General features: G+C 36.4%; 1 protein-coding gene across 3 annotated transcripts in view; it reads right to left on the bottom strand.

Annotated features, from left to right (window-relative positions):
* The window catches only part of ADAMTS20 (ADAM metallopeptidase with thrombospondin type 1 motif 20), a 216,210-nt gene that overhangs the window by 92,571 nt on the left and 106,560 nt on the right, over nt 1-17,079 (bottom strand). For 2 of the 3 annotated variants that reach the window (NM_001206093.2, XM_024991941.2), the window contains 10 exons: nt 14,661-14,787; nt 12,890-13,100; nt 12,587-12,751; nt 11,697-11,861; nt 9,012-9,131; nt 8,305-8,412; nt 6,764-6,928; nt 6,378-6,668; nt 5,438-5,599; nt 3,454-3,630 (listed from right to left, as the gene is read on the bottom strand). In NM_001206093.2, coding sequence (NP_001193022.1) covers nt 3,454-3,630; nt 5,438-5,599; nt 6,378-6,668; nt 6,764-6,928; nt 8,305-8,412; nt 9,012-9,131; nt 11,697-11,861; nt 12,587-12,751; nt 12,890-13,100; nt 14,661-14,787 — 1,691 coding nt within the window. The remainder of the gene's footprint in view (nt 1-3,453; nt 3,631-5,437; nt 5,600-6,377; nt 6,669-6,763; nt 6,929-8,304; nt 8,413-9,011; nt 9,132-11,696; nt 11,862-12,586; nt 12,752-12,889; nt 13,101-14,660; nt 14,788-17,079) is intronic. The other variant, XM_024991940.1, reaches the window with a different exon arrangement.

The raw sequence follows: 17,079 nt of genomic DNA, 5'->3' as shown, positions 1-17,079 counted from the left end.
TAGTCTATGTTACATGTAGTGCCCCTCACTTTATCAAAGAAAAATAAAAATTTTACTCACCTTTTAAAGACTATCCTGGGCATGAGTACATCTATTAATTTACTAAGTAAGTTTGTTCACACCATAAATTTTTATTCATTATTTATAGTATATAAATATTAAAATTCCTAGTATTTAAAAAGTGATAGCTAAACAATAAATCTTATTTTTAAAAAACCAATGTTAATTTCTAATAGAATTACATAAAAATAACAGTAGCTTATATACATACTCAGTAAAATTATGAAAACATATACTATTCAACAATTAAATGTTTAATAAGAAAAGTTAACAATTTGTTATTTTAAAAAACCCTCAAAAGAAAAAAGGCATTCTTTACAGAATCGGTTCAGTGACTTAAAACATTTTGGATATTGGTTCAAGGAATAAAAATACAACATACATGTGAATTAAGAAAAGCACAAGGCCAGCAACACATCATTAATAAGCAAGGGTTAAAATACAATCATTTCACATTGACTAGTCACAAAAATGTAGTCATTAACAGATATATGTTAAGATTACTTTCTTTCTTTAATCATGCTTATAGATTATTACAACACAAAGTTTCCAACACAGAGAAAATTTACATGTATATTTACAACTTCATTCCTAGCTACATTTTAATTATTTAGCACTTGGTACTTTAATTTTACTTTAAAATGAAAAGTGTTTAAGATTTCATGTCATTTATATATGTTTACTTATATACATATATACACGTTTTCTTACTTTTCTAACCTAGTAAATAGGATCTTCTGAAATTAAAGTTATGCATGAAAGAATATTAACCTGATATGTTAATAAGAGGTATTCTGAAATCTGGCTAATACGCAGCAACACTGAAAGAGGTAAATTAAAAGGTTATAACTGGTTTTAACAATAAAACTTCAGATCCCTTAAACCCTTTTAATATAAAAGGCTAATTTAAGGATTAAAATTCTTCATATAATAAGAAATCCTGAAACTTTACTGATACATACTTACTTTATTAAAAGTTAATAAATAAAATTATTGTAATTTTTAAATTATCTTCAATTTATAAAAAAATTTACAGTTCTTTACTAGTGCAAAGCCTGAATTAATCAATGAACTCCTTTGTGGGATAGACATGTAATAAACAATGAAGAATTATATACTTCTGTTTTACTATTTTGTAATTTGAAATTATTGTTTTCTTGGTCACTTGTTTTTGTGAGGTTGACAAAGTTATCTCTGCAAAGGGTCTTTAGTGAACATTTGGGTTTTTCACTTATGACATACCAAAAAATATCATGATACAAATTATTGGAATATAGCATTTGATGCAATCAAACACAATCAAAATTTTGTGAGGTTGTACACTTTAAACTTACACAATATGACTACATCTCTCAATAAAGCTGGGGCAAAATTATATAAATACTATAGTGAACATGTAGAAAAGATTGATAAACCTTAAAATATTTGAAACTATTAAACAAAGGATAAAAAAATCTAAAACTGACTCCAAATGAATATTTGCAATTCCAATATGCTATAAATTTAGGTATGTCAAATTTTTAAAGTTTTATGATGTTTATTAAATAGAACAGGTATCAACAAACTTTCCCCAGAAAGACAAAATAGTAAATATCTCAGGCTTTGAGGGTCAGTCTCTATTGTAAAAGAAAGTCTCTATTGAGTCTAAGAAAGTCTCAAAAGCAGCCACAGATAATACATAAAAAATGTGCATGCCTGTGTTCCAATAAAAGTTATTTATAAAAATAGACAATGGGCCAGGTTTGATAATTTGCTGATCCCTGATATAGAAGATCTGATTCAAACCACTTATTTTAGGAACTTCAATATAGAGCACAAAGCAGAAGCCATGAGTAAATGTTGAATGCTTTGTGAATGAATGAATTCATGAATGAATAGAGAAAATAAAACCTTTATGTCTGCTGTCCAAATTGAGGCAAATTCCAAGAAGGCAATCTATGGATTAAGTCTTATTAATGACGAGGCTTATAATTAAACGAATAAAACAAAAGAAAATGTAACAGATATAGTACAGAGAAAGTGAATTTCCAACCAAAAATGCCTAACAAAAAAAAATCTATAGTGACTTGTTACAGGACTTCAAATCTCTCCAATTAGATTGTAAACTCCACAGGATAACAAATATGTCTTTATATTATCATGACAGTGTAGTCCCTAGGATATAGCACATGGTCAGTGAACCTTTTCCGACATATGCTTTATAGCAAAATGCTTTTGTTAGTTCCCAGAAAGTTATGGCTCTAATTCTAATGCAGCAATTTAAGGTCTTCCCTTAAAGTTAAAATGCTCTGCTGTTCTGTATCAGTCATAGTGACTAAAAAGATGAATTTAGTGTGAACTAGAACTTGACCTGTTCTTCAAATAGCATGAATTGAAACAGGTTTACATTTCACTGTAAAACTTTGACCTGGGTAAAGCAAAACACGTGCATACATCAGGTTTGGGTATAAAATCAGAGTTAATTATTTTCCAAATAAAGAACTGTTTAACTTTATAATCTTAATTATAAATAGATTACAGGCTCCAATCATTTTATCACTGGAAAGAAGTATACTTGGTTGTTTGTGATTTAAAATATCAAAATTGACCAAAATGCTAGTTTCAATGTATCTATATATTAATTTTTCTTCAAAGCCTGGGTAGTTGAAAAATACTAGAAGAAATTAATCATTCATGACTATTTATGAATTTTTATCTATGGCTTCAAAAAATAAAAAATTAAAACAGCCCAAAATACAGTAACTCCACACAGTGGAAGATATGAACATTCATATAAATTATTATATAAATCATACTTTTTCATGATGTATGTAACAAATTGTAAACAATTAACTTACTTTGTGTAAGTAAATTTCTCTTTTTTAATACAATATTTTCACATTTCCAAACAAAATATTAAAGTTTAACAATGATAAAAATGTTATTTGCTTTTAGATCAGTTACTGGACATTGACAGACAAAAGCCACAAACAGTTATACACTCAAACAAGACACAGCCTTAACTTGCCATTGTTACAAGCACAATGTTAACATTATGTACAAATGTAAATAGTACAACATTTTCAATTAATTTGTGGCAAGCCAAAACGGTACTGGAGAAAAACACTTCCATTAGATTAGTGCTATGGTTCAAAATTCACTTATAAAAAATAAATACATGTAAAACTATTATATATATATATATATATATATATATGTATATATTACAGTACTTGAATGAATTCTCTTTCAAACTATCAAATTTAATGACACAAGCCAAGATGGCCAATGGTCTGCTTTAAAAAAATATTGGAAGATAAAATGTGTGCATCACCATTTATAAAGAGAGAAAATTAAAGTAAAAGGGACAGAATAAAACAAAACAGAAGGATAAAAATGAGAGTGCTATCGTACCGATTTCCATGGTCCCCGATGCCATGATACATCATCAGGGCAAGCACGTATATGACACTGCACCACACTAGGTGGCTTGTTCAACATTTCACAGTTTTGCTCTTGTGACAGTTGGCCATTGGGAAACTGACATATTACAAATCTCGATTTTATTCCTCCTCCACATGTTTGTGTACACTAAAAATAAGAAGGAAGAGAAAAACTATGTGGCTTCAAAGAGAATATTATGTTGGTTGATTCAGTGATGAGTACATAATCAGAACTGCTAAAGCTTAAAGTTTATCCTTTCTTCATAACTCTTAATTTCTTCAAAAATCAAAGTTTCAGTTCCATCCTTTTATTTTAAAAGACAAAAGTTTGAAAATTAGTACTGTAATAGTTAATAACTACCTATTACCTGTATATGGTATCCTATCAAAAGATACATAGACATGTATCCATGAAGGGAAATCTAAATTTATAAAGATAGAAAGATGTTGAATATATCTATTACATGAGAACAGCAGGTGGCAAAGCAACATGTATAATTAATGAACCTATTTCTGAAACCCACACCGAACTAAAATCTGGCAGGAAATGTACCAAATATTAAAAGTTCATATCTTTTCACAATTTTTCAAATTATTTGAATTTTCACAAGAATTAACTCACAACTGAAAAAGTTACTTTCATTTTGGAAAATTGTAAAAATATATTTTAAAGACATACTTTATATTTATTAGCACCTGATCAGAAGTGTATCTTTAAACAACGATTTCCAAATTCCCTATGGAGAGAAAACAGGTACTGAAAATCATTAAACAGGGGACTTCCCTGGTGGTGCAGTGGATAGGAACCTCCTGCCGATACAGGGGACAGGGGTTTGATCCCTGGTCCGGGAAGACTCCACATACCGCAGAGCAACTAAGCCTGTGCGACACAACTACTGAGCTCGCGCATTGCCAACTACTGAAGCCCATGCGCCTAGAGCCTGTGCTCTGCAACAAGAGAAGCCACTGCAATGAGAAGTCCGAGCACTGCAATAAAGAGGAATCCCAGTTTGCTGCAACTAAGGAAAGCCTGAGCGCAGCAACAGAGACCCAGTGCAATCAAAAATAAATTAATTTAAAAAAATCATTAAACACAAATATTTGACTAAATTAGGTGGCTTGTTTTATTTATCCAAAGCCAATGTAAGTCTTTCTTCTTTCTCATGCATAATACAGGTGGAATTAGTATTCATTACAACCATTTTAAAAATTATCCTCATATCCCAGTGCCTAAAAGAAGGTCAGGACATGAAGAAAGTGCTCAATAATTGATAGCTATTCATTTTAGATTCATCAAATGAATGGTTCCACAATAGGATATTAACATGGCCTACATATCACTCTATTTTTCTGTCTTTATATCAATTAATTTTCTAAGAAATTAAGACAATAATGTACTAGTTTTAGAGAGGTATTGCTGCTGCTGCTGCTAAGTCGCTTCAGTCGTGTCTGACTCTGTGTGACCCCATAGACAGCAGCCCACCAGGCTACCCCGTCCCTGGGATTCTCCAGGCAGGAACACTGGAGTGGGTTGCCATTTCCTTCTCCAATGCATGAAAAGTGAAAAGTCAAAGTGAAGTCGCTCAGTCGTGTCAGACTCTTAGCGATCCCATGGACTGCAGCCCACTAGGCTTCTCAGTCCATGGGATTTTCCAGGCAAGAGTACTGGAGTGGGTTGCCATTGTCTTCTCCGTAGAGAGGTATTAGGAAGTCACCTACTGGCTAGCACATAGCATTCTGTCAAAAATCTGGAGCATATATTTCCTAACATAAATGAGTGATTTATACCATGATACAATGTCTATTAAAAGATTATAGTTTTAGTGACTCAATTTTTAAAAAATCTGTCTAGTGTAGTGAAGTAAGATTATTCAACAGGAAGAGTATGAAGTGCTTAACTTTCGGTCTTAGGGGCTGTCATAATTTCCGCAAGTTTAGGAGACAGTAGGACTTACTTCTCCCCAGCTTCCATAGTTCCACTGTGGACAAGGTCCCGAATCACAGTGCTTTGACTCTGGGGGTTTGGACGCTGAATCACAGTAACTGGCACTTTGTCCATTTTCATCCTGGCAGACCACAACTCGATGTTGAACACCCCCAGCACAACTGCTAGAGCACTGGAAAGGATGGAACACAGGAACACACAGACTGAGACTCCATGTCACAAAAGTACATTATAAAACACCAAAATAAAAGAAAACCAGTTCTTTGACTCAACTTCAAGCTCGCCAAATTACCCTCCCTTTGGAATCATAATTTGAAGAAAGAATATCTGTCCAAAAAACCTGGGTATTACTAGGGGTTTCATTAAAATTTATTGATAGGAAGGTAAATCTTTAAAGTTTGCCATAAAAAATTCACCCTTGTCCTAGGCATTAAGTAAAAAGGAATTCAAGTTTTCAGGTCTCACTAAGAAGGGAAAAAAAAAAAAAAGATGATGTTAAGTTTCTCAGCTTTCACAGTGTTTTTCTTTACTTGCTATCGTTAATCTCATACAAAATACAAACCACAATTGTACCTTTTGTAAAAGTAATCATGGTTTTATACCAGCTTACTGCACTGTTATCATAGTAGTTTCTGGGTTTGATTTTTTTCTTCATAGACATTGGTAATCTTAACACTTAAAAGATTTCATTTTTACTATAATGGACTCTTAAGATTTTCTTCAAATGGATTCCTCTATAATCATAATACCACATTAGGGTATAATTCAATTAGAACTCAAGAGATTTGCAATCTGCATCAAAAATTGCTTAATCTTTTTAAGATTTAAACTACTGATCTTCAGAAATAATTAGCAGTAAAAGCATCTGATGTCATTATGTACATTTCTGTTAAAAGGCCATATAACATAACAAAATTACAGAATTAGTATAACTAATAAAGAGGGCTTACTGATCCCCATGGTCCTGTTCTCCACTGGTTTTCTCTGATTGATGGATGGATCCCCTGATTTTGATTATCTTCTGGTTTGTGAGTTAATGGAAAATTCCTGCCTGGAAAATGGCTTGGCTGCTCAGAGGAACTCGGAAAGTGGCTGTACGTGGGAGGGCAGGCTGCCAGATTACATTCTTGTTCTATCACAGGGCGGACTTCGGGGTCACAGTAATTCTCATTAACTGGCTGATGATAGTTGATGCATAAAACTTGGCGAGTCATTTTTCCACGGCCACAGGAAGCTGAACACTGATCACAAATTTAGCCAATACACTGCATTACCTCAAAGTTCAAATATTATATTTAAATTTCTCATTTCACTTTTTTTGCAAAAAAGTACTTACAGGTGACCAATTCCCTGTTTGCCACTCTCCACAAAGGCTAAAACAGACAGCTATTTCAGCTGGTCGGGGTAAGTGGGCACAAAATGATTCATCTGCTATTCCATCATGAGCATCACGACAACTTACATAGCGGGCTTGATTTCCTCTTCCACAAGACACAGAGCACTGAAAAATTGAATAATACCAAAGCATTATACAGGACACTCCTACATCCCTTACACTTGGCTGTTGTTCAAATTTCTAAACCTCAAGATTTTTGAAAAAACTGAATTTATAAATATTATCACCTGGAATCATTTCTGAGTCAAAGACAGGGCAGTGAATATTTCAATGAGTTTAAAAAATAAACTTCACAAATCAGATGCTTGTGATAATAAAACAAAACACTCAACTTTTCAGAATAGTGATTAGCTATTTGTCAAAATTAAAGAAAAGATTATAGATAAGAGAATCTTAAGATAACATTTAAGACAACTCTGAAAGACCTAGGTAATAGAGAAGATAGGATCTCATAATTAAAATATTCAGAGAATATATGAAACTTAAAAATATATCTTTCATATAAGACTAAAGCAAGTATATATTCCAAATCTAATAAAAGTCTAATATCACATCTGCTTCTCATAACAACCTATGACATAAATATTATCCTTATTTGGTAGGATTAAAAAACAGATCTAGAAAACTTAAATTCTTGCCCACAGAAACAGAGCTCTTGAAAGACAGAACAGGATTTAGTCATTAAATTACCTAATTCCCATCACTTCATGGGAAATAGATGGGGAAACAGTGGAAACAGTGTCAGACTTTATTTTTTTGGGCTCCAAAATCACTACAGATGGTGACTGCAGCCATGAAATTAAAAGACGCTTACTCCTTGGAAGGAAAGTTATGACCAACCTAGATAGCATATTCAAAAGCAGAGACATTACTTTGCCAACAAAGGTTCGTCTAGTCAAGGCTATGGTTTTTCCTGTGGTCATGTATGGATGTGAGAGTGGGACTGTGAAGAAGGCTGAGCGCCAAAGAATTGATGCTTTTGAACTGAAGTGTTGGAGAAGACTCTTGAGAGTCCCTTGGACTGCAAGGAGATGCAACCAGTCCATTCTGAAGGAGATCAGCCCTGGGATTTCTTTGGAAGGAATGATGCTAAAGCTGAAACTCCAGCACTTTGGCCACCTCAAGCGATGAGTTGACTCATTGGAAAAGACTCTGATGCTGGGAGGGATTGGGGGCAGGAGGAGAAGGGGACCACAGAGGATGAGATGGCTGGATGGCATCACCGACTTGATGGACATGAGTCTGAGTGAACTCCTGGAGTTGGTGATGGACAGGGAGGCCTGGCGTGCTGCGATTCATGGGGTTGCAAAGAGTCGGACACAACTGAGCAACTGATCTGATCTGATCTGAAACCCTATGCTCTTCTAACATCATCTCCATCAAAATACCTGAGAATGAATGTATATATTAATTTGGCAAATCTGGAGCAACTGAAAGCCTCCATAGTAGAAATACTGTCTCTCTTAAAGAAATTCACTTACTGGGGTCCAAGAACCATATCGCCATTGTGTTATCTTTCTCATGGGAACAGCTGGCAAGGAAGTGGCCCCAATTTTAGGGATAACTGGACAAGGTATAACAATACAATCCTGTTTGAAAGAAAAATGGACCTCATGAAACATTAATGAATTAAACACTATGATTGATACTAAATCTTATACTTCATTTCTTCTTTCAAATATGTAAGTCAAGAACAGCTGCATAGTAAACTACAAATAAGCGATGTAAAGGTTTTTATTTTCCAAAAGTACAAAGTACTATCAAGGGCTAGAAGTGGATAGTATGACTCTGAAGGTTAAAGTTTGGATCATTCTGCCCAGTGATTTAAAAAGAAAAGAGTAATAGTCTTTGAAAAATATCACTAAGCTGAAACCTTCTGAATGAACACAGATCACTACCTTAAGCCACACTTGAGAAGTTCATTATACTCATAATAATGCATCATCCTTCTGTTGTTCAAAGGATGGAAACATAAGTTAAATGAATGATCCAATATAAGATAAAGAGTAAAAATAAATCCATCAATAAAGCTGGCAAAACCAAGAACAATAAACTCTCTGATGCCCACATACATTTTTAAGGCATATACGTTTAAGTGGAAAAATACATATGGAAATAATTTTAACACATCAATAATCTTCCTGTATCAAACATTTTGGTTTATAATCTATGGAGAGGTGTCGTTTACCTGCCTTTCACTTGGGCGACTAGCTCCATGGCACAGTCTGTCATCTAGCACTGCACTAAATAGCTCGTTGACACATTTCACAGCACGCATCTGGTACCCCTGTCCACACGTGGCTGTGCACTGGAAGAATATAAGCAGATACGAAACACCATTGCTCAGACATTACATAAACTTAATTTTCTTAACATGTACACAGTTAAGAATCTATTTTCAGTAGATATTTTTATTAGTCCTTTATTCCAGATTCTAGACTTAAAATGAGGAAATTTAATCAACATACATCTTTATTCAAATTTATACAGATACTAATAAAATAGGCAATGCCAAAGAATGCTCAAACTACCACACAATTGCACTCATCTCACATGCTAGTAAAGTAATGCTCAAAATTCTCCAAGCCAGGCTTCAGCAATACATGAACCGTGAACTTCCAGATGTTCAAGCTGGTTTTAGAAAAGGCAGAGGAACCAGAGATCAAATTGCCAACATCTGCTGGATCATCGAAAAAGCAAGAGAGTTCCAGAAAAACATCTATTTCTGCTTTATTAACTATGCCAAAGCCTTTGACTGTGTGGATCACAATAAACTATGGGAAATTCTGAAAGAGACAGGAATACCAGACCACCTGACCTGCTTCTTGAGAAATCTGTATGCAGGTCAGGAAGTAGTAACAGTTAGAACTGGACAACAAACTGGTTTCGAATAGGAAAAGGAGTACATCAAGGCTGTATATTGTCACCCTGCTTATTTAACTTCTATGCAGAGTACATCATGAGAAAAGCTGGACTGGAAGAAACACAAGCTGGAATCAAGATTGCTGGGAGAAATATCAATAACCTCAGATATGCAGACGACACCACCCTTATGGCAGAAAGTGAAGAGGAACTAAAAAGCCTCTTGATGAAAGTGAAAGAGGAGAGTGAAAAAGTTGGCTTAAAATTCAGCATTCAGAAAACTAAGATCATGGCATCTGGTCCCATCACTTCATGGCAAATAGATGCGGAAACAGTGGAAATAATGACAGACTTTATTTTGGGGGGCTCCAAAATCACTGTAGATGGTGACTGCAGCCATGAAATTAAAAGATGCTTACTCCTTAGAAGGAATGTTATGACCAACCTAGACAGCATATTAAAAAGCAGAGACATTGTTTTGCCAACAAAGGTCAGTCTAGTCAAAGCTATGGCTTTTCCAATAGTCATGTATGGATGTGAGAGTTGGACTATAAAGAAAGCTGAGCACAGAATTGATGCTTTTGAACTGTGGTGTTGGAGAAGACTCTTGAGAGTCCCTTGGACTGCAAGGAGATCCAACCAGTCCATCCTAAAGGAAATCAGTGTTCATTGGAAGGACTGATGCTGAAGCTGAAACTCTAATACTTCAGCCACCTGATGCGAAGAGCTGACTCATCTGAAAAGACCCTGATGCTGAGAAAGATTGAGGGCAGGAGGAAAAGGGAACGACAGAGGATGAGATGGTTGGATGGCATCACCAACTCAATGGACACGAGCTTGGATAAACTCCAGGAGTTGGTGATGGACAGGGAGGCCTGGTGTGCTGTGGTCCATGGGGTTGCAAAGTGTTGGATACGACTGAGCAACTGAACTGAACTGAACTGAAAATAGTGAAATTGAAATGGCAATTATTATTGTATCTTTAAAAAGTTGTCATGTAAAACTACCAATAGAAGCTTCATATTTTGGTGGCAGAGTCAATACAGTTTAGGCAAACTAAATACTTTTCAAAATTGACCTGGTGTATGCATGTCACAATATACTAAGTAAATTTTGAAGAGATAAAGAAAGAAAAGAACAGGAAAGAGTTAAAGGGCAGATGAGAGCAGTTTTCCTGGCAAGTGTGGCAATCTGCACAGAATACTAAGCTGCCCACAACTCATCCATCAGATTACCTCCTAGCCACCTGTTTGGCAAAACTTCCCAACAAGGCCTACTCTAAATACAGGAGAAAGAATAATTTAGGCACCAATCATGAAAATGAATAGTTTACATAAAGTTGATGAAAGCATACTGCTGCTACTGCTAAGTTGCTTCAGTTGTGTCCAACTATGCGCGACCCCATATACGGCAGCCCACTAAGCTCCCCTGTCCCTGGGATTCTCCAGGCAAGAATACTGGAGTGGGTTGCCATTTCCTTCTCCAATGCATGAAGGTGAAAAGTGAAAGTGAAGTAGCTCAGTCCTGTCCGACTCTGAGCGACCCCATGGACAGCAGCCTACTGGGCTCCTCCGTCCACGGGATTTTCCAGGCAAGAGTACTGGAGTGGGGTGCCATTGCCTTCTCCGGATGAAAGCATAAATTGTTTACTTTGGTACAGTTGATTAACAATGCTATGTTAATTTCTGGCGCATAGCAAAGTGAATCAGTTATTCATATATATATTCTTTTTCATATTCTTTTCTATTATGGTTTATGGAGGATACTGAATACAGAAATTTGTAGTATTGTAGCTAACAAAAGTGAGTTAAAAGTCAAAGCTAGAATATTTTCCACAGAAAAATTAGCAGTACTAAAAAAACTATACAGGTACAGTTTACATTTCAGAAATCTTTCTCCAAGAGCCAACCCAAAATTAGATGCAGCCACTAAAAGACTGAATATACTATAATTCTGTGCTATTCTGTAATGATGGATTGGAGCAGAAATCCATATACTGTCATATACTCACAGAACCCCAAGGTCCTACTTGCCAGGAAGTACACGCATGAAGCTCACAGGGTCTCTGAGACTCAGGCTTGGTGCTTGGGTCACAGAAGCCGTCACTCAAGTGATCTTCATTCAGTTGACACCACACCTGCCGCTGGTTTGTTCCTTTTCCACAGGTAACCAGACACTGGAAAAATCCAACTGACCATTACTTTCAGTATTAATCAACACAAATACCCCCAAAAATGCAATGATCAATTTGTATATTCAAATACAGTTAAAGACCATCCTTAAGGACATTTTCCCTCCATGCCTCAGAAAAACCAGAGATCTTCATGGGGTAAAATCAGCCACCCCAAATTTCTGCTGCCCAAATCCCAGCACAACATCTATTTGTTCCAGAAATAAAGGTACAAAACTGACCTGAGAACAAGTATGTATCTCAGCCTACTGTGCACACCATGAAAATGTACTTAGTCACTCAGTTGTGTCTGACTCTTTGTGACCCCGTGGACTGTAGCCTGCCAGGTTTCTCTGTCCATGGGGATTCTCTAGGCAAGCATAATGGAGTGGGTTACCATGCCCTTCTCCAGGGGATCTTCCCAACCCAGGGACTGAACCCAGGTCTCCCACATTGCAGGAGGATTCTTTACCATCTGAGCCACCAGGGAAGCCCCCAGGAAAGCCCACTATGAAAATGGTTATAGATTAAACACCAATTATGTCATTTTGGGCCAGATACTGTAAATAGCTTAAGGACCAGCCATTTTTAAATTTTACTACCTTGATAATACAGTTATTTACCAAATGATAAAGCAAATTGAAATATTTTTTTGGATTACATAGCCTTCCATTACAAAGATCTCCTCTACAATGTTATAATAATTCTAAGCCTCAAGTGTTTAATGTTACCTCACTCCACTCACTAGTGGCCCAACTGGGACAGGAAAATTCATTGCAATTCTCTACTGTCACTCGGGGAAGTTCCTGGCATTCTCTGTCAGCAAGACGGTGGCCAAAGTTATTTATACAGTAAGAGTCTCGAGACCTCTCCCCTCCTCCACAACTTCTGGAGCACTGATTAAAAAAAGAAAAGTGGTGAAAAATGGACACAAAATAAAAAGTTTAACAAAACGCTTCTCTGAAGTGACAAATATTTAATTAGAGGTAAAATAAAAGAGCAACTTTTCTTAAGCTATACTTTTTTCTTTGTACCTGAGACCATTCTAAATAATGCCACCTTGTTAAGACACAATCACCATGGCAGGGTTCTCGGGTTGGAGGCTTAAGTTGGTCACTGCAGTAGTGGTCAACTACTGGAACAGTCTGTCCGTTATGAATGGAATACTTCATACAATGGACGTCCAGTGACTTGTATCCTTGACCGCAAAGGGCTGAACATTCACTTTTGCCAATGATGTGCCACCTATAAAAATGATGTTATTATGCTTAGAAGGTATGCTGATGAACACAATTTAAAACATGGATTCAGAAAAATTCACACATATTATTCAATTTTAAAAATTATGTTAGAATTTATGGACAAGCCACAATAAAAATATTTGATATATCATGGATTTAGTGATGAAAACTTCTTAGAGATCATAGAGTCCAAACTTTCATCATATAGATGAGAAAATGAAGCTCAGTGGTGCCGTGCATTCAAATGGTATATATGCTTGGCTTCTGTCAGAAATTTTACTTTACTCTAAATAAAATTTAATATTTACTCCAAATCCATAAAAGCTGGAGGTAAGGAACCAGCACTACACCCAGGCATTTGGAGGAACCACAAGCCTCACCCTAGAGGAACCCCAGGGACATCTGGGTTCTCTTCCTAGGAATCCCAAGCCTCTCCCTAGACTTTTGAAAACAACTGGTTGAGATTAAGATTGAGATTAAGGTTACTAAGTAGCAGATTTGAAACTATAACCAAATATATCTGACCTATAATCAGGTGGTGTCTCCCTATGCAACATCTTTATTTGAGGATCAGAGAACATCGGGGAACATGACTACATCAAAAGCCTTTAAAAGTTGGTAAACTCGTCTTTATAAAGCATATCACATTTTCTCATTAACTCATATAATCTACTTTTAGACATGCTTTCAGAGAGAACATTTTTTTTCCACAAGTAAAATCTGCCAGTGTTAGCCAAATTATCCCAATTACACTCAAGCAATCTCTCAGACAGTATGAGCGCAGCAGTACAGCAAAGAAGAGAATTCATGGAGCTTCTTTCCATCTGAACAGCAGCTCAAGGATTTCGTTGCACTTCACTCTACTGCAAGGCAGCGGATGCAACTTGTACATGCCATTCTACCACGAGCCTTGCACCATATGTCTCCAAACACCACCACAAGTACATAAAAATTCTCATCCTTGCTGAGTAACGGAGATTCTGGCCATCTCTGAATGTTGACTGTCGCCTGCTAGATGGGGTTATTGCTCTTAGCATCACTGTAAGACCCACCACAAGAAAACAAATGACAAGAATTTTAGAAGAAAAAACTTGCCTACCATGATCTAGGATCTTATTACTTAACAGTGGACACAATGCTGATAAGATAGACAAATCAATCTATTGATTCTCTAATCCTCAAACTTTAAAAGTTTATTGGTACATGAGTTCAGTGGGAATTAGAGGATCATGCTTAAATATATTGTTTCAGAGCTTTAAACCATAGGTTTTCAGATTAAGAGTTTTCCTGTATTTACTTTACAGACAAATTTGTTTCCATTTCTTACACAAAATATTGAGGTCTCTATACTGAAATTCAGCAAATACTATGAATAAAAAACTCAAACCAATTGCTGAGTTTCACAATAAATTAGTGGGTCTAAAGTTTTTTTAAGGGAATGGGAAAGGACAGACATTAATTACATGTCCACCTTATTACCAGGCAGTGCAGTAGATTCTTTACATCTTATCTCACTTATTGATTTTTATCTGGTTACATTATATGTTATTTCTTTTTTTCTTACCTTAGTTCACAGTCTGTATTGCACCTTTCAGTCACCAGCAATGGAAGTGGTATGTGGTCACAGCTTTGATCAGACACGACCATATGATCACTCTTACGTACACAAGTAATTTTTCTTCTATGAAGACCTTGGCCAAAATCAAATGAAAAATAAAAATTAAAGGAAAACTCACATAAGGAGATGTTCCATAATAATTTACTTCTGCTAAAAGCTTGAAGGATGCAGCTAAGAAAGCAAAAACAATTCCAACATAGCGTACAAATAGGCTAGCATATTAAACTAGTCAGGAATCACTTTCTACAATAAGCGAGCTGAATCCTGAAACACTGAGGAGTTTGCTGAGTAAGGAGACGTAAGGAAGGTGGGGCAAGTGTGTGAAATAAGAAGAAATTTATTACAGCTGGATGGAAGGGTTGCTAGTGGAGAACTGAGTGGGCAGGGTCCATGCTGATATGATATAGTATACTACTGCTCCCCATTATTTGCTTGCCTTTTCACTGCAACAAAATTATACATCTCTACTTGCTACAACATTTCTATAACTTCCCGGAGGAGGAGCAGACCTCCCTGCCCATTGACAGCAGGTTTGTGCCAACCACCTGAAAGGGAATATGACTATTCCAGTTCCAAGCAGAAGCTCTCAAAGTCTTTTCCTGCTTCTGCCAACTCTTATCTCTCTGTTTCTAAAACAGCCTTCTCCAGATGGGGCTGATCATTCAAGCCTGGAATCCTGAATGAAAAGGCAGCATGGTCAGACTTCAGTTGATAGTAATGGACCAACTGGAATAAACATGCCACATGAATGCAGGATGGTAATAATAGGGGAACTGGGGAGGGGTTGTAGAAGAAAAGAGAATATAAGACTTTCTTGTAGTTTTTGCTCAACTTTCTATACACCTAGTGTGAAAGTGAAAGTCACTTAGTGGTGTCTGACTATTTGTGACCCCATGGACCACAGCCTGCCAGGCTCCTCTGTCCATGGAATTCTCCAGGCAAGAATACTGGAGTGGGTAGCTGTTCCCTTCTCTAGGGGACTTTCCCAACCCAGGGATTGAACCCAAGCCTAAAACCCCTCTAAAAAAATAAAGTCTATTAATTTGTTTGAGAATGACATGGATGCAAATAACAAGCTGAAGAAGAGTCAGAACCAATTAGCAGCTACCACACAGTATGAGCGAGAAATAAATGTTTGTTGTTCTAAGTCATTGAGATTTAGCAGTTGTTTATATGGTGCATAACCACAATGAAGGAAACTTAGAGAAGTCAGAGAGGCCAGAGTAGACTGAACTTTGCACTTTCCACAATGAAGAGATAGGAAAAAGCTCAAGCTGTCAGTGGCATGATCAAATTTCTGTTTTCTCCAAGTTCAACTGTAATCTTCCAGTTGGCGAAACATGAACATGCATGTTTATCTCTGCATGCATACCATCTGAAATAACTATAAAGAATTTTGAAAAGGCAAAAACCTGAAAGAACAAAAAGAATAAAAGAGGGAACAGTAGGCAGGAAAAGGAAATTTTAAATATGAAAAGAAGATGGAAATTACTATTTTAACAGAGCCAAGGAAGCTGAAACCTGAGCCTGTGGAGGAAGAAAGTAAGAAACAAACCATTCATGCCACAGAATCCAAGCAAAGCCCAGGAATCAAAAACACCAGGTTCCCCTGAAGAGGTGAATGTGTGAGGCATAGGCCTGAAAAAATGGAGATGTGATTGAAAAGTATTCATGAAGAACAGTCAGACTTCCACCTAAGAGTCAACAGTAGCACTATCTAATAAAAACAATGTGAACCACATGTGATTTCACATGGTCTTGTAGTGACATGAAAAAGTAAAAAGATACAAATACCCAAATAGGATCATTTCCACATGAGGTCAACAGAAACACTATTGATGATATATTTCACATTCTTTTTTCATCCTAAGCCTTCAGAATTCATTGTGCATTTCACACGTACCATATTTCAATGGGCTAGGCACATGTGGCTAGTAACTACCATACCGGATACTGGATAGCATAGCTCCAGAGCACACGAACTTGCGGGCACAGACACAGCAGCTGAGGGAAGCTGGGGAAGCGCTGTACTGAAAAGAGAGGGACTCAGTAAAAGTCTCCATACTGATATGATGAGATTCAGGCCCACTGGGCTCACCCTCCATTTCCCTCTGGCTCCAAGCCAATTTTTACAGTTTCTCCAGTCCCCTCACTGGCCATCAGAAGATGGGAGAATTCCTTTCTTGGAAAACTCTTTAGCTCAAGAAGAAAGATTAAGTGACAGCAACATTTGAGCCTTTCCCCCAAAGACACAGTAAAGAACCATAAGAAGACTTATTTAATCCACACAGGACTTTCAATTAGCATTTTAGTCTTAAATATGAATAAACATCAAAGGATCAGTAGGCAATATAGGAAAGACAAC

Source organism: Bos taurus, chromosome 5, assembly GCF_002263795.3.
Source record: "Bos taurus isolate L1 Dominette 01449 registration number 42190680 breed Hereford chromosome 5, ARS-UCD2.0, whole genome shotgun sequence".
In the NCBI taxonomy this organism is placed as follows: domain Eukaryota; kingdom Metazoa; phylum Chordata; class Mammalia; order Artiodactyla; family Bovidae; genus Bos; species Bos taurus.
This window is presented reverse-complemented; position numbering and strand designations above follow the sequence as displayed.